The following is a 22396-nucleotide window of genomic DNA, read 5'->3' as shown; positions in this document are numbered from 1 at the left end:
TTCAGGTAAACGGTGTAGCCTCTGAACCATTTCCCATCCGCCGTGGAACTCGGCAGGGATGCCCACTGTCCCCGTTACTATTTGCACTTGCGATAGAACCACTGGCGAGGTTGATAAGGGAGGACCCCCTGTTGGAGGGTTGGTCATGGCCTGTAGGCCCAGAGGACCGGGTAGCACTGTACGCAGACGACGTCCTCATTTACCTCTCTAATCCTGCCCGAGCGGCCCACGAATCCTACAACTACTAGACCTTTTTTCACAGGCCTCAGGTCTGACCTTAAACCCGGGCAAATCCCTGTTGGTCCCCTTACACCCCTCTAGAGATTGTGTCAACTGGCAACAAAATATCCCGATCCGCCGCAATAGCTTTAAATACCTGGGTGTACACATAGCCTTATTACCTGAATTGACATGGGAATTAAATATCACTCCGCTCAATAGGAAAGTTAGAGCTCTCCAGCGGTGGCGGAGCCTGCCCCTCAATCTACTGGGCAGGATAGCACTTTATAAAATGATGATACTTCCCAGGTTCCTATACCAGCTACAGAACTTCCCATACCCGGTCCCCAGAAAGTGGTTCAAAGAAGTGGAGTCAGCAGTGCGCCAATTTTTGTGGCATGGCTCCCGCCCCAATCTATCCCTCACTACCTGTCAGAGAGATATCTACGACGGGGGGCTGGGAATGTCTAATATTTACTTCTATTACCTGGCAACACACTTGCTGGTAGTTAACGACTGGCTGGGGGGGGGGCTGGTCGGACCCAGCGTAGATACTGGAACTCCAAACAACAGGCTGCAATGGGATTTTTAACGCGCCGTACGGGGGCCCGATCCCACGGGACACTCCGGAAGTGACTAAGATGACTCTCACAGGGTGGCGAGCGGCTCAGAAGGTGTCGGGCTGGTGGAGCGTCTCACCCAGCAGACTCCTCTCTGGCAGGGAAAGTGGTTGGCGGAAGTCTCCGCATTGGAAGGATTCCAGAAATGGGACAATATTGGAATATCCACCCTGGGGGACGTCTGGGGAGGGTCACACATGCGATCATTTGAGGAGCTCCAAGGAATCTACTCACTAAACAATACCCAATTCCACAAATATGTACAACTTAGACATGCCCTGCTAGTACATGTGTGACCAGGGGTCAACATTCCAGAGCACAGCCCACTGGAGGCGAAGGTCCTGATGGGAAGCTAGGGTAAAGGGGGAATCTCCCAGTTATACCGCTCAATATTCACTAACACCTCTCCACCTCTCGAGGGACTCCGTTTAATGTGGGAGGGCTGGGTGGGCCCAGTAGATGAGGCAGATTGGAGGGAATCGTTGATGGCCCCCCGATCAATGGCCATCTCCTCCCGATTTCAAATGCTACAAACCGTCTACCTGCACGCAGCATAACTCACCCCCAAAAGACTCTTTAAAGCAGGCCTCCGGTCTACAGCTAACTGCCTCCGATGTTCCAATCCAGAGGCTGACTTTTTTCATATGGTCTGGGCCTGCCCAGTCATAGAGACGTATTGGAAGGCAATCATAGGTGAGGTTTCAGAGGTCCTACAATCTGAGGTGGAGATGTCTTCTACACGGCTTTTGCTGGGGGCTATGGAAGAAACGGGACTGACTAGGGCGAATCGAACCTTCTTGGGAGTGGCTTGCCTGGTGGCAAAGAGAGACATCATGGCGGACTGGAAAGCGGAAACAGCACCGGCTCTGGCCAAATGGAGGCGAGGGGTGGACTGGTGCGTGCAATGCAAAAAACCCATATATGAAGCAAGGGGATGCCCTGACAAGTACAATAGAGTGTGAGGGAAATGGGAAAACACGTTAGACACCTAGCCTGTCTGTGCCCATCAATGGGAAATACACCAGCCTTGGACTTGACGCTTTCAGGATGAGGGAGCAGTGTCTAGGATACACGTATACATTACCTCTACTCATTGTAACATTGTGAACTGCTGACTCAGAACTGGATGAATACACGCATTTAGTGTTTGTGGGGCCCGCGGGGGCCAGTGGGACGAACAATGTACTCTGGTTTAATGGTGCCAAACTATTTGCATTTGTGTTTTCTTTTCTTGTTTATCTTTCCTAAAATCAATAAAAGCTCTTTATTAAAAAAAAAAAAATGTACCATTGTTTCCACAATTGGCCCACCTCTGGCACACAGATAAGTCCCTTGTAAAAGGTACCAGTAGTACCAAGGGCCCTGTGACCAGGGAAGGTCTCTATGGGCTTCAGCATGTGTTGTTGGGGAGAAAAAGGCAAAGTCGACATGGCATCCCCCTTAGGATGCCATGCACACAAAATACTGCCTGTGGCATAGGTAAGCCACCCTTCTAGCAGACCTTACAGCCCTAAGGCAGGGTGCACTATACCACAGGTGAGGGCATAGCTGCATGAGCAATATGCCCCTACAGTGTCTAAGTCTATTCTTAGACATTGTAAGTACAGTGTGGCCATATTAGGTATATGGTCTGGGAGTTTGTCAAAAACGAACTCCATAGCTCCATAATGGCTACACTGAATACTGGGAAGTTTGGTATCAAATTTCTCAGAATAATAAACCCACACTGATGCCAGTGTTGGATTTATTAAAAAATGCACACACAGATGCCCCCTTTATTTTACCCAATCCTTCAGTGCAGGACTGACTGGTCTGTGCCAGCCTGCTGCTGCAAGATGATTTTCTGACCCCCTGGGGTGAGACCCTTTGTGCTCTCTGAGGCCAGAAACAAAGCCTGCACTGGATGGAGAGGCTTAAAACCTCCCCCCGCAGGAACTGTAACACCTAGCAGTGAGCCTCAAAGGCTCAAGCCTCGTGTTACAATGCCCCAGGGCACTCCAGCTAGTGCAGATACCCGCACCTTGGACACAGCCCCCACTTTTGGCGGCAAGTCCAGGGGAAATAATGAGAAAAACAAGGAGGCGTCACATACTAGTCAGGACAGCCCCTAAGGTGCCCTGAGCTGAGGTGACCCCTGTCTTTAGAAATCCTCCATCTTGAGTTTGGAGGATTCCCCCAATAGGATTAGGGATGTGTCCCCCTCCCGACAGGGAGGAGGCACAAAGAGGGTGTAGCTATCGTCAAGGACAGTAGCCATTGGCTACTGCCCTCCCAGACCTAAACACCCCCCTAAATTCAGTATTTAGGGGCACCCCAGATCCCAGGAAATCAGATTCCTGCAACCTGAAGAAACAAGAAGGACTGCTGACCAACAATCCTGCAGAGGAGGAGGAAGACGACAACTGCTTTGGCCCCAGCCCTACCAGCCTGTCTCCAACTTAAAAAACCTGCAACCAGTGGTGCATCCGACAGGAACCAGCGACCTCTGAAGCCTCAGGGGACTGCCCTGGACTGAAGGACCGAGAAACTCCTGTGAGCAGCGGCCCTGCTCAAAACCAGCTACTTCTTTGCAACAAAGAAGCAACTTCCAAAGACTGCACGTTTACCGCCGGAAGTGTGAGACTTCTCACTCTGCACCCGACACCACCGGCTTGAGATTCAGAGAACCAACACCTCAGGGATGACTCCCCGGCGACTACGAGCCAGTGAATAACCAGAGACGACCCCCCTGAGCCCCCACAGCGACACCTGCAGAGAGAATACAGGGGCTCGCCCTGACCGCGACTGCCTGTAACAAGGAACCCGACGCCTGGAACCAACACTGCACCCGAAGCCCCAGGACCTGAAGGAACCAAACTTCAATGCAGGAGTGAGCCCCAGATGACCCTCTGCCAAGCCCAGGTGGGGCTGTCCCGAGAAGCTCCCCCTGTGCCTGCCTGCACCGCTAGAGTGACCCCCGGGTCCCTCCATTGTTTTCTACCTGAAACCGGACACCTGCTTTGCACACTGCACCCGGCCGCCACTGTGGGTGTGTTTTGTGTGTCTACTTGTGTCCCCCCCCCAGTGCTCTACAAAGCCACCCTGGTCTGTCCCCCAAGGACGCAGGTACTTACCTGCTGGCAGACTGGAACTGGAGCACCCCTGTTCTCCATAGGCACCTATGTGTTTTGGGCACCTCTTTGACCTCTGCACCTGACCGGCCCTGAGCTGCTGGTGTGGTAACTTTGGGGTTGCCTTGAACCCCCACTGGTGGGCTGCCTATGCCCCAGAACTGAGACTGGTAAGTGTTTTACTTACCTCCTAAACTAACCTTTACTTACCTCCCCCAGGAACTGTTGATTTTTGCACTGTGCCCACTTTGAAAATAGCTTATTGCCATTTTTACAAAGGCTGTATATGATAATGCTTTTATTCAAAGTTCCTAAAGTATCTAAGTGAATTACCTTGCATTTAAAGTGTTTACTGCAAATCTTCATCCTGTGGTTCTTAAAATAAATTAAGAAAATATATTTTTCTATATCAAAACCTATTGGCCTAGAGTAAGTCTTTGAGTGTGTGTTCCTCATTTATTGCCTGTGTGTGTACAACAAATGCTTAACACTACCCTCTGATAAGCCTACTGCTCGACCACACTACCACAAAATAGAGCATTCAAATTATCTAATTTTGCCACTATCTTACTTCTAAGGGGAACCCTTGGACTCTGTGCACACTATTTCTTACTTTGAAATACTATATACAGAGGCAACTTGCAACAGTGACCCATCCGTCTTTGGTATGAGAAAGTATAGGGGGTATACTCCTAACCCTTGCTGTGAGAAGGGAACTGGTTCTCTTTGAGAAGAAGGGGTTGTACCTCTTTTTCAGAAGAGAAAGATGGTCTTGTGAGAGTTTGTTAGTAAGAGGGGGTATGTCTGGTGGAGTGGAAATTAGCTTCAGACAGTAATCATATTGGATAATTGAGAGAACCCACTGATCTGTGGTAATATTGGACCATTGTGGGTAGAAATTGTTTAGTCTTCCCCTAACTGGAGAGGTGTGAGCCGGTGGAGGGTGTAGGTAGTCACTGGCGTGCAGTGGAGGCAGATCCTCTACAGGTAGATGCCTTTCCTTTGTCTTTGTTGTTTGCACCTCTGTATGAACCTCTGAATGAAACTCTAGTACAGAAATGGGTGCTTTGTTTGCTTTGAGAGGTGGAAGGCCCAGTAGAGGATGGTTTGAAGCCTCCCCTGAATTGTGGGCAACAACAATTACACCGTTATGGTGTGTAATGCCCCATAGCCTTTGCTGTGTCAGAGTCAATCACCAGGAGCTGCATAGCCAGATAATATAGATATAAATTGGACATTCCAAGTCCCCCCTCCTGCACGTCTCTTTGGCAAGTGTGAAGTGCGAATCGTGGGCGAGAGGTATGCCATAAAAATGTGTTGCACTATTGCATCCATTTCACGAAACCATCCCTTGGGCAGCTGGTAGGGGTAGTTCTGGAGAAGATAAAGAAAGAAGGGTTGGATAATCATTTTATACAGCGCAATTCTTCATAGGACATTAAGGGGTAGAGTCTGACACCTTTTCAGATCTTCCCTGATTTTTCTGTGCAAGTGGCGTGATGTTAAGCGCCCATGCCAGCTCGGGCAAGAGGGCCACAGTGGTCCCCAGGTATCAGAAGTTGTTGCGTCGGATGGGGATGCTATCCTGCCAATCGTAGCAGTCTCTAGTGGGATGCAGGAAACCAGTACCGACTTGCCTGGGTTAATTGTCAGGCCCAAGGCCTCAGGAAAAAGTTCCAACAACTGCAAACACCTGGGCCCACTACTGGCTGGGAAGGATAGATAAAGGAGTGCATCATCTGCATACAAAGGGATGCAGTCTTCCCATCCTGAGGGCCAAGCCCACTGCTTGATGATCAGGTCTTCCCTTATGATCTTCGCTAGTGGCTCAATCACTAGGGTAAAAAGAAGTGGAGACAGTGGGCATCCCTGACGGGTTCCACGACGAATATGGAAGGGGGCCGAGATCACCCCATTGACCTGCACTTGAGCTGTCGGGTTAGAGTAGAGAAGTCGCACTAGCCCTCCAAACCTAGGGCCAATACCCGCCTTGATGATCACTTGGGAGAGATATGGCCAGTCCACTGTATCAAACGCTTTCTCAAAGTCTATGAGGAGTAGCGCTAAAGGTGGGGGTAAAGAATGGCGATGGGCCAATGCTGCATGAAGCTGCCTAAGGCAGTGCCGGGTATTTCTAACCAGCATGAATCCACATTGGTCCGGGTGGATTAGGGAGGGTAGTGCCTTTTTCAACCTACTACCAGTATTGTGGAAAGATTTTCTATTTCAGTGTTAAGGAGCAAGATGGGGCGGTAGGCCGCACAGAAAGTCGAGGGGGGCTGGGACTTCGGGATAACTACAATGGTGGCCTGATCGAGGTCCAAGGGGAAGCTCCCGGTCCGCTCGGCTTCAGCATACAGGTTCAACAAGTGGGGGGGCCAAGAGACCAGGGCCGTCACCGCCTCCCCAATATCCTCCAACACTATAGGCTCATCTAATTTCTCTCTCCCTGCAACTGAGATGCTAGGAAGGAATATATCGCACAACAGGGGAGCCTCCTGCTCCGATGGGAGCTACGGTTGTTCTGCATATAGTCTGACATAATACTCGGCAAAGCCCTGAGCGATAGTGTGGGGCGTCTTGCAAAGGACACCGGAGTGGTCAATTATTTCAGGGACAATTCTACCAAGCAAGGGCCGGGATGCCTGCCAGTGCAGTAGCTTACCATTCTTATCACCCTATCCATATACTCGCGCCACTGAGGCACGCCACATGTGCTTGGCGGATTCAAGTGTGAGATGACGGATTTCCTCTTGAATCAATCGCAGGTGCCTGGTGGTGGCCGCATGATTACTAGAGGAGAGTTGCATTTCAAGACGCAGTGTCTGGGCCTCAAGGCCTGCCACCTGCTGGTGCTTCACCCGTTCCCGCACCCAGAGGAGATGTCTGGCATGCTGTCGGAAGGTGGCTTTGCAGGCGGCCACAGTATACCCACTGAGTGCACGGAGCCATTACTGTGCCCGAAATAGTGGACTGGAAGTGCCTCCAGGAGGGTCATGCTCGTGATGTAGATCTAGGGGTGTGATGTGACCACCTGGAAGAAAAATGTTAACATAGCTAAAACACAGCAAAAACAAAACTTTAAAACCAGTTCCCTCAAACCCCCCCAATGGCCTCCCACCCCCATACTTCCATCCCTGAAGCATCGGTCGCCCAAGAAGATAACAGAGACCCCCAAACCAAAGTATCTGTATTAGGTGTGGAGTGGGGGACTCCTCCATATAGTCTGAGTTCTGCAAGAATGCCCCTTTCCTGCTTTTGATAGTGTTCCTGAATTCTCCCCCTAAGCTCCTCGTAGCTTCTCAGGAGTGCTGTGTTTCAGGTTAGAGAGGGAGTTTGGCCAAGGCGATCATCCACTGGTGTCACCAAGCCCTGCTCCTGCTCCAAGCGGGCTTTTTCAATTGGTTTGATTGAGTCAGGGATCCCTTAGGGCCAGTCTCAGATAGTATTGGCTCTGTACTTTGTTTACTGCGGCGAGACCTTGTGCGTCCCCGCCTATGCTTCAGACCCAAGGAGTCATCCCGTCTCGGGGGATGGGGGTCTGCCGTCTGGCAACCTGGTGATCTTCAGTTAGCCAATCCCATGCAGTTTCTGGTGTATCAAAAAAGAAAGACTTGCCGTTGAAAAGGACCTTGAGGCGTGCAGGGAATAGCAGCATATATGACAGTTGCATTGCTCTCAGTTTCTGCTTAACAGCTTTGTACGAGCAGCGTTTGTTCTGTACCTCCCTCATGTAATCTGGAAACATCAGGATTTTGTGGTTCTCCCACAGGACATCAGATTGCTTTCTCATTTCTCCAAGGATGGTATCTCGATCTTTGAAATGCAAGAATGTGGCAATGATTGGTCTCCTTTGCCCACCCTGCTGAGGTTTGGGCGCCAGTGATCTGTGGGCTCGCTCGATCGCAAACTAAGGGGACAGTTTTGACGCCAGCAGCCAATTTCTGACCCACGCTTTCAAGAACTCGGCCGCCCGGTTCTCCTCAGCGTCTTCTGGGAATACTACAAATTGCTAAGTGTTACGCCGGGAACGGTTTTCTGCGTCTTCGGCTCTATGATGGAGTTCTCCTGTGCGTGTCAGCAACTGAGCCATCTTGGATTTAAGGTCAGTTATTTCATCGTCAATTGTGGGGCCACGGTCTTCTGCTTCCTTGATGCGGCCTACTGCTATCCGGAGGGCCTGTCGGAGCAGGCCAACATCCTCATGCACTTCGCCAATTTTTATCTCAACTGCTTGTTGCGAGGATTGAATCGCTTGGAGGATAGTGTCCAGTCCCTTCACCGCCAGAGTTCCAGACGTCGAGGCACTACACCCCTGTGGGGTTCGAGTGGGTGGCATATTGGTCAATGCCCCGTCGCGATGCAGGGGGTTGTTTAGCACCCTTATCCTTCCCCATAGTAGGGCTGGAAGGGGCTTCAGAAGCACTCTAACGACCCCTCTTCTCATTTACTTAAAGACCAGCTACTGCTCGGGGGTGTAGGCCAAGCGCCAGCATTAGCTGCCTGGCTTCCCAACACTTCACCCCTCACGTAGATTATTTCGCTAGGGGTCGTCCAAATATCTCAGTATCTCTCTTGGTCACTCAGGTCTGTTAACCGGGCAACCCTGTCCACATAGTGTGCGGCCCGATTCTCAGCCTCACCTTCGGCCACACCTATGTCTCTTCTGTGCACCTGTGGTACTTCAACAGGGCGGGTTGGCTCTGTCACCTCCTCCAGGCAGTCTCCCTGCGTACCAACTCTTCCTGGCGTGGACACACTCCATCTCAGTCCGACACATCTTCCCATCGGCTCGGATCGCTACCTGGTGCGTCCCCATCCAGGGTCTCGTTCTGGGCTCCAGAAGGAGCTGGTTGTCCCAGGGGCACCTCCAGTCACACCTCACTTAAGGCGCCAGTCAGTGAGGTTTTTGCCACAGCCTGTGACCATCTCACAGCCCGCCCGGGCCTTGACTGCTTCTCTGCGTTCCCCTGACCAGAAGGGGACCCAGGCCTTGGCCCTCCCTTCCAGGGCCCTGGAGGTCTCCTGACCCTCAGGCCTCAGCAGGCACTGCTCCGCCGCTGACACCAGATCTAAAGTCCACCGCGGACTGGCTCTTCTCTCTGGCCCACGCGGGCTTTAGCCGTGCACCTCCTCACCTCGGGCTTCAGGTGGAGGCCGCAACAGTTGCTCAATGCGAGGCTTCCTCAATTGGATTGCCCCCGGGGTCCGCCGCCTCTTCCAGGCCCTTCTCGCTCCATCCGACCTCCTGCTGCCTGGGCCGTGCGTACGGCGTGCCCTGTGCTCCTCCATGGATCCAAAGAACCCCCAGCCTTTCGGGCCTGGTAGACAATCCCACCGTCGCGGCCCGGGACGATATCCTCAGGCCGACATGCCTGCATCTCGCCTCCACCCACCTGAGGCATCGGGCGGAGCACGCTGCCTGGGCCTCTGCTCCATCAGTCTCTCTCACCGGGGGCCCCCTCCCCAGCTCACCACGTCCACCAGGCTTCCTCCTCTCTCCGCGGCTTGTATTCGGGGGCACTTGCGCAGGAACTGCCTCCTCGGGCCTCTGCCCCAACCAGGTGTCACAGGCCAGCCCGAACCTGCGGTCGATGCTCCCGCTACCCTCCGGGCCTTCCAGCTGCCACAGGCATCTCCACTCCTTCGCCGTACCTCTCGGGTGCCCAGATCGTCTCAGATGAAAGTTGGGACACGGGATAGTGGGGCTTTTGTAGGCAGATGACGGAGGGGTCCGGAGCGCACTCAGAGTGAAACCGCCATCTTGACTCCCGGAGCCACGCCCTCCTGTGCTTAAAATTAAAGTGTAAGAGCTGGAATCTATTATTGCATGAGACAGTACATACCAGTGATAATGCCTTAACCCTGTCAGTGTCGGATATTGGGTCCTCCAATTTCCGTTCCCAGGCATGACATGCTTCACAAGGTTTCTTAGTCCTGTCCCCCTCTAAGTGCCTTAAAGAATAAGGTAATCAAGTGCCTCCCCTCTCCCCAGCGTGTCAGTCCTTCCAGTACCACAGATGCCTGTGGGGCAGCTGGGAAGCCACACCACACCTCCCGCACAACTCTTTCCAGTTTAGCATAATGCAGTAAATGACCTGTGTAGGAAGTTGGCTCTGTATATACTATCTCAAAGGGAGAGATAATGTGCACAGAGTCCAAGGGTTTCCCTTAGAGGTTGATAGTGGCAAAATTAGATAATACTAATGCCCTATTTTGTGGTAGTGTGGTCGAGCAGTAGGCTTATCAGAGGGTAGTGTTAAGCATTTGTTGTACACACACAGGCAATAAATGAGAACACACACTCTAAGACTTAACTTCAGGCCAATAGGTTTTTATATAGACAAATATTACTTTCTTAATTTATTTTAGAACCACAAGATTCAGAATTTAGTCAAGTACATAAATTGTAAGGTACTTCACATATAAGTATGGAACTTTGAATTAGAACAGTAATGTACACAGTTTTGGCAAAAATGGTAATAAGCTATTTTAAAAGTGGACACTGCACAAATCAATAGTTCCTGGGGGGGTAAGTAATAGTTAGTTTTTCAGGTAAGTATAGCACTTACTAGTTCAGTCTCCTGGGCATAGGCAGCCCACCATTGGGGATTCAAGTCAACCCCAAACACCCAGCACCAGCAACACAGAGCCGGTCAAGTGCAGAGGTCAAAGTAGAGCCCAAACACATAGGTGCCTATTGAGAACAGGGGTACTCCAGTTCCAGTCTGCTAGCAGGTAAGTACCTGCGTCCTCGGGGAGCAGACCAGGGGGGTTTTGTAGAGCATTGAGGGGGACACAAACAGGCCCACAAAAAAACAACCCTCAGGGGCACAGGGGCAGCCGGGTGCAGTGTGTGAACAAGGCATTGGATTTTGTATTGAAGTCAATGGAGGGACCCGGGGGTCACTCTGGCAATGCAGGCAGTGCACAGGGGGGCTTCTCGGGCCAGCCACTGACTGGGCTAGGATGAGGGCCGTCTGCTGGTCACTCCTGCACTGGTGGTTGGTTCCTCTTGGTCCTGGGGGCGTAGGGTGCAGTGCTTCTTCCAGGCATCTGGTTCCTTTGTTACCGGGCCGTCACGGTTAGGGGGAGCCTCTGGATCCTCTCTGCAGGTGTTGCTGTGGGGCTGCAGGGAGGTCGACTCAGGGTGTCCACATCGTTGGAGTCGCCTGGGTTTCCTCTCGGCGGTGTTAGTTCCTCTGGACACGAGCTAGGGGCATTGGGTGCAGAGTGTGAAGACTCACGCTTCCGGAGTGAGGCTGGAGTCTTCTTTAAAGTTGGTTTCTTTGTTGCAGATTTGGACAGAGCCACTGTCCTCAGGAGTTTCTTGGTCCTTTAGGTGCAGGTCAGTCCTCTGAGTCCTCAGAGGTTGCTGGTCCCGCTGGATGCGTTGGTGTGCAGGTTCTGTGAGTCTGAAGACAGGCCAGTAGGGCTGGGGCCAAGTCAGTTGTCATCTCAGTCGTCCCTGCGGGGCTTTCAGGTCAGCAGTGCTTCTTTCTTCAGGTGGAATCTCATTTCCTGGGTCCAGGGTCGTCCCTAAATACTAAATTTAGGGGTGTGTTTAGGTCTGGGGGGCAGTAGCCAATGGCTACTGTCCTGGAGGGTGGCTACACCCTCTTTGTGCCTCCTCACTGTGGGGAGGGGGGCACATCCCTGATCCTATTGGGGGGAATCCTCCAAAACAAGATGGAGGATTTCCTAAGGCAGGGGTCACCTCAGCTCAGGGCACCTTAGGTGCTGTCCTGACTGGTGGGTGACTCCTCATTGTTTTTCTCATTATCTCCTCCAGTCTTGCCGCCAAAAGTGGGGGCTGTGTCTGATGGGACGGGCTTCTCCACTAGCTGGACTGCCCTGGGGTGCTGTAACACCAGGCATGAGCCTTTAACACCTGGCGGTGAGCCTCACAGTTCCTGTAGGGGGAGGTGTGAAGCACCTCTACCCAGTGCAGGCTTTGTTCCTGCCCCAGAGTGACAAAGGCACTCACCCCATGTGGCCAGAAACTGGTTAGCCTAGCACTAGTATTTGGACTTGTATACAGGGGTCATCTCTAAGATGCCCTCTGTGTGCATTTTTCAATAAATCCCACACCGGCATTAGTGTGGAATTATTGTGCTGAGAAGTTTGATACCGAACGTCCCAGAATTCAGTGTAGCCATTACGGAACTGTGGAGTTTGTGTTTGACAAACTCCCAGACCATATACTCTTTATGGCTTCCCTGCACTTATAATGTCTAAGATTTGGCTTAGACACTGTAGGGGCATAGTGTTCATGCAACTATGCCCTCACCTGTGGTACAGTGCACCCTGCCTTAGAGCTGTAAGTCCTGCTAGAGGGGTGACTTACCTATGCCAAAGGCAGTGGGTTCTGGGCATGGCACTCTGAGGGGAGAGCCATGTCGACTTAGTCATTTCCTCCCCACCATCACACACAAGCTGTGAGGCAGTGGGCATGTGCTGAGTGAGGGGTCCCCAGTGTGGCATAATACGTACTGTAGCCCTTAGAGACCTTCCCTGGCCACATGGCCCTTGGCACCAGGGGTACCACTTACAAGGGACTTATCTGTGTGCCAGGGCTGTGTCAATTGTGGAGACAAATGTACAGTTTAGGGAAAGAAAACTGGTGCTGGGGCCTGGTTAGCAGGGCCCCAGCACACTTTCAATCATAATTAGCACCAACAAAAGGCAAAAAGGTAGGGGGTAACCATGCCATGAGAGGCATTTCCCTACAACCTGGGCCCATCCCGAATGTCTCCTGGTCCTCCTGGAATGAGAGAGATAGCTCCCAGGGTACAGGTCACCCGCTACTGTGCAACCCCCCAAACTCCATTGCTCCATGGACAAGTGATCCTCAACTGCTCGAAAGGGGGCTAGGTCCCACAACCTCACTTCCCTAGTACTCTCCTGACCACTTGTTCCTATACTGTTGCGGTAACATGAACCAAATACGGGACCAGCTGATCCGAACGACTGCCCTTCATCATTAATCAGGCTAGTGTCAGCACCGAGCATCCCTCCGAAAAGTGGTTTCTCCCATGTCTCAGCTAGCCACTTCGCTGCATGTTGTAGATGTGCTGCATAATAATATAAACTAATTTCTGGGACAGCCAATCCCCCCCATCCTCCAGATCCCACTAGAGTGTAGACAGAGCCACTCAAATGCAACACCTGGCCCAGACCAAGGAGATCAACAAACTATCCAGGTGAGTAAACAGCTGATGGGTCAGTGGAAACAAGGAGTTCTGAACCAGGTAAAGACAGTGTGGAAGGAACAACATATTGGAGACTGCAGCTCTACCCATTACCAACAGTGGCAATTTATTCCAAAACAGGACAGAGCATTCCAGACTGGACATCACCCTCTCCAAATTAAGGCGCGTATGAGCCACTTCAGTGTGGCTGACCCAGTTGCCTAAATATCGAAAGCCCTCAAGCTCCCACTGAGGTCTTCCTCCAGGAACCCATCCAGGGATCTACCATGAAGTGCACCTAGTGGAAATAAGAGTGATTTGTACACATTTATCTTAAGTCCGGAAACACACCCATACTCCGCCAATAGTTGTAATAATATGGGAGTCGGTTAAGATATACTAATACATCATCAGCATACAGCGAAATCACATGGGTGGAGTCCTATACCTGAATTCCCCAACCACCCATCTCCCTGCAGAGCAACAGAGCCCTCTCCTGCGCCATGTCCCTTGTCTCATGTAGGACATGCGTCAAAAGTCACAAAATGAAAGTTGTGCTTCACATCTGCATAAGGACACATTAATCCTCATGGACCAAACCACGGATAACGCAGCACAGCCTAGTGGCCAGAATCTTGCAAAGAATTTTAACATCAGTGTTAAGAATTGTAAGTTTCTTACAGGAGGAGGGATTCGTTGGGTTGCCTCTGGGTTTAAGCAGAAGGGAAATAATACCCTGTTGCATTGATTCTGGCAAAATGACATTCTCATGCCTCAAGGAGAACCTCTAACAGTTTCTCCCAGAGAGTAACAGAGTGTTGATAATATTCAATGGGATATCCATCTCCACCTGGGGCCTTAGATTTATTCAAAGCTTTTATAGCAGCTCCCACCTCCTCTAGCATTATATTTTCTTCCAGTTCCCGTATGCTTTCGAATTTCCATTGAGGAAGCCCCAGCCACTGTAGAAAGCTCTGTAGAACCTCATTGGAACCTAAAGGGCTAGCCCGGGAGACTGCGCGCAAAAGATCCACCAATACAGTCAAGATATCCTGTCTGCTCCTGCTGTGTCCCTAAGATGCAATATGGGGGAGACTCGACTTCCCGCCTAAGTATCCATGCTAATAGTCTACCCCACTTGTCTCCCTTACTGTGTAGCCTCTGAAGGTAAGTCTTAAGCATTAATTTGTTAAGTGTCTCCCAACTTTTGCCCACTTCTCTATTTAGCTGAAGGTGTTCCCTGTGCACCTCCACTGTTAGTGATTCACGCCGTTGTACATCTGCCAGTCGCCCCTCTAACTCCTTAAGTTCTCACTCCAGGTGTCTATGGACCCCACATATGGTCCCCATACATGTCCCCCGTACAACCGCTTTCAGTGGCTCCCATTCAATCCTTCGAAGCATTAGGTGTGGACATAATGTTTTGAAAACAAACTAACAGTGTTTACTTAGGTAATCTAGTTCAGGCTAAGGTGAAGGCTGTGCATCATCAGTAGGAATGCAATCCTTTTGACTGTCTCTCCACTTACTAGCTGCAGTAACTGAGCTGCACAAAGGTGAGTCTTCCAGCCCTGGACTCTGCAAGAAATCCCCTTCTGACTGGCCATCTCCTGCAGTGTTGCTTTCTTCTCTTCTGCAGAAAGACAAGTCAAACCATTGTTTTTACTATAAACACTGACCACAGAACCAATAGGCAACTTTGGGTGGAGTACGCATCTTTAGACAAACTTCTAATTGTGATCAAACACAAATAAAGTGATCTCCATATTTCTGAGTTTGGCACTCTCAACAGAGCTGATATGTTCTCAATAGCGCTTCAGGTGACACAAGGGAGGCAAGAACAAATTATGTATTATCTCTGCATACACGCAGAAGTTAGATAAGGAAAATATTGCTTACCCAGTAAGCATTTGTTCTCTGCATGTAGTGATGCAGATTCACATGCTCTGCATACTCCTGCCACCTAGTGTTGGGTTTGCAGTGTTGCAAGTTGTTTTACTTCAAAGAAACATTTTTACGAGTTACAAGATCGAGTGTCTCCTTCTCGGTGTTACTGTGTATGGGCATTGACTCCTTTGTTAGACTGTTTTCCCGCAGGTGGTTGAGAAAAGGAGTGTAGAGTAAGTAAAGAGAAAAATGTCCATGCAAATGTAAATATATATGTAAAAGTATATACAAATATAAAGTAGCTGGAACAGCCACAGGCGTCCAGTGAGGGGGAGGGCACATGTGAATCTACAGCACTACATGCCACAAACAGATGCTTACTGGGTAAGTAACATTTTCTGTTTAATGGCATGTGTGGCTGTAGGTACACATGCTCTGCATAGACCGCAAAGGAGTGGCTAGCCTGTGGGAGTTGCAGTTGACTGGAAAAGTGTCCTTTGTACTGCTTGGCCTACACTGGCTTGCTGGCGTGCAAGTACATCCACACAAAAGTGTTTTGTAAATGTATGCGGTGTAGACCATGTTGCTGCCTTTCAGATATCAGCTATAGGTATATTTCCAAGGGAGGCCATAGTGGCTCCCTTCTTACTACTAGAATGCGCTCTGGAAGTGACAAGATTGTCTTTTTCCCTTGGTATCAACAAGTTTGTATAACTTTCATTAGCCATCTAGGTATGCTGTTTTTGGATATTGGATAGCCTTTGTAAGTAAAAGTAAAAGCTACAAAGAACTGTTTGGTTTTCCTAAAGTCTTTAGTTCTGTCAATGTAAAACATCAAGGCATGTTTAACATCTCAAATGTGGAGGGCTCTTTCTGCAAATGAGTCAGGCCACGGAAAGAAAACTGGTAGTTCAATGGACTGGTTGATATGGAAATAGGAAATCACTTTTGGAAGGAACTTCCGATTTCTGTGAAGGACCACCTTCTCTAGCGATCTGGAAGAAAGGTTCTTCCAAGGTTAGGGCCTGGAGCACAATAACACATCTAAGTGATGTGACAGCAGCTAAGAATGCCACTTTCCAAGAAAGATACTGGAAAGGGCATGAATGAAATAGCTCAAGAGGAGGGTCCACGAACCTGGTATGCACAATATTGAGGTTCTGGAATGGTGCTGGAGGCACTCTTGGTGGAATAACCCTTTTAAGGCCTTTCTTGAAAGCTTTAATGGCTGGAATGCTAAACAAGGAAGCATGTTGTCTATTCTGCAGATATGCATCTATTGCTGCAAGATGTAAGCAAATGCAAGTGTTAGCTAAATTTGCTTTCTGTAAGTGGAGCAAGTAATAATCAGTAACTTTAACAGGATTAATATGTTTGGTTTCGCAGAAGCATATACAACCTTTCCATTTTGCAACATACCATGCTCTAGTTGTGGGTCTACAAGGTTCCTTGAGGATGTCCCTAAATTCGGAAGGCAAGGCCAAGTAATGAAGCTCTATGACCTCGGGAGCCATATCGCAAGGTTGAGTGACTTGCGGTCTGAATGTCTGATCTGCCCTTGATATTTTGAGTGAGAAGGTCCGGCCTGTTGGGGAGCTTCTTGCAGGGAACTACTGAGAGGTCCAGTAGCTTGGTGAACCATGGTTGACGCGCCCAAGTGGGAGCTACAAAGATCATGGTGAGAGGTCTGCCTGATCTTTCAAAGCAGAAATGGAATGAGAGGGAGAGTTGGAAAATCGTGAGCAAACATTCCTGACCAGTTGATCCTTAAAGCGTTGCCCTTTAATAGAGGGTGTGGGTACCTCCAGGTGAAGCTTGGGTATTTTGCATTTTCTGCTGTGGCAAAAAGGTCCATCTGAGAGTTTTCTGTGGGAAGCTGGCTCTGTATATACTATGCCAAAATGAGGTATGGTGTGCAGAGAGTCCAGTGTATCCCCAAAGGCTTAACAGAGGCTCAAGTAGATAATACCAATGCTCTCTTTTGTGGTAGCGTGGTTGAGCAGTTAGGTTTATCGGGGGTGGTGCAAAGCATTTGTTGCACACACAGTTACAAATGAGGCACACACTCAAGGACTAACTCCAGGCCAATGTTTGTAAATAGCAAAAATATATTTAGATGCTTTACTTTTAGAACGAAAAGGATCTTTGTTGCAGGTAAGTACAGTTATAAGTTTGTATCAAGCTTATATATCAAATGCACTTTATTTGGGTTTTGCAGATTAAACAGTTTACAAGTCACACTTTTCAATTTCAAAAGTAGACAGTGCAATTTCTCATAGGAACCAATGCAGTCCTAGTGGAAGAAAAGTGTTAGCACAGTTTACAGGTAGGTACTTAACTTATGGTCCCAGTCTTCAGGGGTTAGAATATCCACAGGTCGAAGTTCAAGTTGACCCCAAATGTGCACCACCAGCAACACAGGCCCGGCCAGGTGCAGAGGTCAAATTTGGTTTCTGATTTTCAATGGAGTCCTATGAGGACTGGGGGCACTCAGAAAGAAATAGGTTGAAAGTAATTACGCGTGGTTTCAGGGCACAGACGTGTGGGGTTTAGATGAGTATCAGGGGTGACCACAGGTTAGCACCAAACCCACACCCTCAGTGGCACAGGGGCAGCCGGGTGCAAACAGCATTGGCGCCCAATGCTTTCCAATGGGGCAACCCCGGGGGTCATCAAGAAGTTGCAGGCTGGGTCCAGGGTGACGGTTGTGGAAATCCAAAGGCTGGACAAGTAGGAGAGGTGTCCACTGTACGTTGAAGGACCATCAGTCACATTCCCCAAGGCCAGGTGGATGCGGCAGCAGGGGTACCTTTGGGCACTGGGAATCTTGTCGGATCCGGTCACAGTCAGAGGGGTCCTCCGGATTTAGGCTTCAAACATTGTCGTGTTGGCCAGGAGGGGTCAACCCATGGTGAACTTGAGGTCGGAATCGCCTGGGGACCTCCTCTGGACGAGGGGGCCACCTGGACTTGGATGTGGCTGTCGGTGCAGAGTGGACAGGGCTTGCGAATCCGAGGTGGTTCTGGAGTTCTTTTCTGATGTTTCTTGTGGACAGGGCCGCTATCCTCAGGAGTTCCTGGTCCTCTAGAGGGCAGGTAGTCCTTTGGGGGTTTGTAGAGGTAGCTGGTCCTGCAGGATGGATCACCTTTCTGTAGCAAGATTCCTGAAGTGTCAGACAGGCGGGTAGGGCTGGGGCCAAGTCAGTTGTCATCTGGAGCCTTCACTGCGGGGGCCGGCTCTTCAGTCCTTCTTCTTGATGTCACCAGGAATCTGAAGAGCAAGGTTCAGGGGTGTCCCTAAATAGATTTAGGGGTGTTTCCAGGGCCACTGGCTACAGTCCTCGAGGGTGGCTACCCCCTTCCTGTGCTGACTCCCTTTGGGGAGGAGGACACATTCTTATCCCTATTGGCTACTCTCCTCCAAAGCAAGATGGAAGATTCTGCAAGGATGGGGTCACTTCAACTCTGAACCCCCCCTCAGGTGGGGGGGGGGATCCCAGCTGCAGCAGTCACACCTCCTTGTTTTTCCTAATTTTCCTGCAGGACCTGTCACCAAAAGTGAAGCTTGGTATGGGGGTTGGCATCTCCACTAGCTGGGGTGCCCTGTGGCACTTAACAGGAGGACTGAGCCTTTGAGGCTCACCACCAAGTGTTCAGTTCCTGCAGGGGAAGTTGTGAAGCACCTCCACCCAGAGCAGGCCTTGTTCCTGAAACCAGAGAGCACAAAGGCTCTCACACCTGGGTTCAGATACATGTCTGTTAGTGGGAGACTGGCACAGACCAGTCAGCGTTACACTAAAGGATTGGATGAAATACAGGGGGCATCTCTAAGATGCTTTCTGTGTGCCGTTTTACAATAAGTCCAACACTGTCATCAGTGTGGGTTTATTGTGCTGAGAAGTTTGATACCAAACTTCCCAGTCATCAGTGAAGCCATCATGGAGCTGTGAAGTTCGTAATGACAACCTCACAGCCCATATACTTATTATGGCCTCACTGCACTTACAAACCAATGTCTAAGAATGTACTTAGGCATTCTACGGGCATATTGCTCATGCAGCTATGCCCCCACCTGTGGTATAGTGTACCCTGCCTTAGGGCTGTAAGGCCTGCTAGAGGGAAAAATTACCTACGCCACAGGCAATGGTTCGTAGGCATGGCATCCAGAGTGGTATGCCAAGTCGACTTTACCTTTTTCTCCCCGCCAGTTCACACAAGCTGCAATGGCAGTGTGCATGCGTTTGGTGAGGAGTCCCATAGGGTGGCATAATACATGCTGCAGCCCTTACGGAACCTTTCTGGCCACAGAACACTTGTTGCCACTGGTACCTTTCACAAGGGACTTAGCTGTATATCAGGATGTGCCAACTGTGGAAACAATGGTACAGTTTAGTGAAAGAACACTGGTGTTGGGGCCTGGTTATCAGGATCTGTGGATGGAGTTCCCGTTTGTGGACTTGTTGCTACATCCTGCTGAACAAGGCTGCAAAATCGTTGTTGGTTTATTGGAAATACTCTGCCACCAGGTGAATGTGGTGGTGGAGAGCCCACTTGCATATTGTCTAAGAGAGTTGTGACAATTGGGACGACCATGTCCCCCCTTGTTTCTATAGATAATACATGGATGTCATGTTGTCACTGTGGACTAAGACAACCTTGTGAGACAGGTGAAGAAATGCTTTCGGGCTAGAAAAACTGTGAAGCTCGAGGTAACTGATAAGCAGGGATAGGTGACTGAGATCCCAAAGGCCCTGTACTGTGAGGCCTTGAAGGTGAGCACCCCAACCCATCAGTGATGCATCTGTGGTCACAATTATCTGAGGCCAACGGACAAGAAAAGGCCGCTCTTTCAACAGGTTGGTGGTGTTCCACCATTGCAGAGCGCGGTGAGTATGGCGGTCTAACAACACTAGATCTTCCAGGTGAACCTGTAACTGAGACCACTGACGAGACAGACACTGCTTTAGAGGACGCATGTGGAGTCTGGCATGGGGAACAATGGCAATGAAGGAACCCTTCATCCCTAACAGACACATGGTAGTCTTGATTACGTATGAACGACTCTCCTGAAGCTAAGGGAGGAGAGATTGCAAAGTATGAACCTAAGCAGCACTGGGTTATGCTAGCCCCAACTCTGCCTTTAGAATAGCTTCTAGGTAGGGCTGTATCTGAAGAGGTTGGAGGTGAGATTTGGCAAAGTTAATTGTGGATCCCAGTGTGTGAAGGAGGTCCACTGTCATTTGAGTGTGACGTTGGCAGTGTGGTAGTGTGCTGGCTTTGATGAGCTAGTCGTCTAAGTAAGGGAACACATATGTTTTGCCTTCTGAGGTGTGCGGCGACTACTGCTAAGCATATTTTGAAGATTCTAGGAGTATTTGTGGTTCCAAAAGGCAGGACTTTGAACTGGTAATGTTTGCCAGCAACTACGAATCTTAGGTATTTTCGATGGATGGGGATATGGAAGAAGGCGTCCTTTGATCTAGGACCATCAAAGTCGCCCTGTTGTAAGATGGAAATAAAATCTTGAAGAGTGACTATGTGAAGGTGTCCTGATAGAATGTAGTGGTTTAAGGGAATAGGCCTGAGAGAGCCATCCTTTTTGGGGGTGAGGAAGTATAGGGAGTCCCTGGTGTTCTACTGGAACAGGTTCTATGGCCCCTTTGAGAAGAAGGGATTGCACCTCTTGTTCGAGAAGGGTGAGATGGTTATGGGATAGCCTTTGAGAGCGAGGAGGAATTTTTGGAGGGATGGTAATGAGCACCAGACAGTAACCATATTGGATAATGGAAAGGACCCACTGGTCCAAGGTGATGTTGACCCATCCTTTATGGAAATTTTGAAGTTGTCCTGTGACAGATGTGGAGTAGAGGCAGTCACTGTTTTGACGTGGAGGTAGAGCTGTGGGTGGTGGTTTTCGTACCTCTGACTTGTTTGTTATTGCCTCTCTAGGCTCCCCTGAAGAAACCTTGAGAATATAAGGTTGAAGGCTGTATGGAATGGGGGTGGGGTTAGAGGCTTCTGAGGCTGTTGATTTAGAATCACCTCTAAATGCGGGGTGACAGAACATGCCTCTTTGTGAGGGGGACTGAAGCGCACCCATGGCTTTTGTGGTGTCTGGGTCTTTTTTCAACTTCAAGGGTGGCATCAATCAATCAATCAATCACAGAAATGTATAGAGCGCGCTACTTACCCATTAGGGTTCCAAGGCGCTGCACTTGAGGGCCAAGAAGATGCTCCTTGTTGAAGTGCATATTGAACACTGCTTGTGGTACCTCTGCTTTGAAGCCAGAGGATCAAAGCCAGGCATGTCTCCTAACCAGGATACTGGTATTTATATCGCGTGCAGCCGTGTCTGAGGCATCCAGGGCACAACAGATGGAATTATTAGTGATTGTTTGTTCCTATGCAACAATCTGCTGTCCTCTTTTACAGTGCTCATCTGGGAGATATTGGAGAAGCTCCTCCATTTCATCCCAGTGAGCATGATCGTATCTTGCTAGCAATGCCTGTGAATTGGCAATGCGCCACGGACTAGCCGCTTGTGCAGCCACTCTTGTCAGCAGCATCTTTGTCTGGAGGAGCAGAGTACCCTGTGGCCTGACTATTGACTTGTTTATGTGCAGTGGTGGCCACTATGGAGTCTGGCGGGACCTTATATATAGAGGATCCGAGGGAGAAGGCTTATATTTTTTTCCACCCTAGGGGTGATGACCCTACAGCGGACCGTTTCTTTAAAAATATCGTATGCACGATGACGCATACCAGGGAGCATAGGGAGGAACTGGATATTCCTATGGGTGGACATTAGGGTATCGAAAAGGAAGTCCTGCTCAATGGGGTTCCTAAGCAGTTCAACATTATGGAAGGTGGCTGCTCGAGCTAGTACCTGCTGGTAGGATGTAGTATTTTCTAGTGGGGGGGGATGTGCAGAGTACAAATCTAGGTCTGTACTTATCATGGGATCAGGGTCATATGTGTCCCATCGTTGTGGGTCCTGCTGTGTCCCACCAAAATCCTCCCCGATAAATAAAGGGGAACCCTGAGGTGTCAGATCTCCTGTCTCCTGCAGTAGGTGAGGCAGGTGAATGAGGAGAGGATGAGGTGGAGGAGAATCAGGGGTAGGAGGAGGTGGATCAGGAGGAGGAGGAGGAGGAGGGGGAAAAGGAGAAGGTTTGGGAGAAGTGGTGGTAGCCTTGTCCTTAGTGACTTTCACTTGCGGTTGTGAAGTGACCAAATCCTCTTAGAAGGACGGTTTCCTCTTGGAAGTGACAAGGGGAAGCAATAAGGCAACCTTCTCTCTCCTGGATATGGAGGCAGTACTGTCGAGCATCCATATTCTCCAAAATAGGCTCCACTGCTTGTGGCGTAGC

The 22396-nt window shown here is 49.9% G+C and overlaps 1 protein-coding gene across 1 annotated transcript in view; it reads right to left on the bottom strand.

Moving 5' to 3' along the window:
- Positions 1-14769, bottom strand: part of LOC138266622 (histone deacetylase complex subunit SAP130-like) — a 741943-nt gene extending 727174 nt beyond the window's left edge. Inside the window, exon 1 of the mRNA XM_069215447.1 lies at positions 14670-14769. Within this exon, the coding sequence (XP_069071548.1) occupies positions 14670-14747 (78 nt within the window). The 5' untranslated portion in view covers positions 14748-14769. The remainder of the gene's footprint in view (positions 1-14669) is intronic.
- Between the last annotated feature and the right edge of the window lie 7627 nt (positions 14770-22396).

This window comes from Pleurodeles waltl, chromosome 11, assembly GCF_031143425.1.
Source record: "Pleurodeles waltl isolate 20211129_DDA chromosome 11, aPleWal1.hap1.20221129, whole genome shotgun sequence".
Classification (NCBI taxonomy): domain Eukaryota; kingdom Metazoa; phylum Chordata; class Amphibia; order Caudata; family Salamandridae; genus Pleurodeles; species Pleurodeles waltl.
This window is presented reverse-complemented; position numbering and strand designations above follow the sequence as displayed.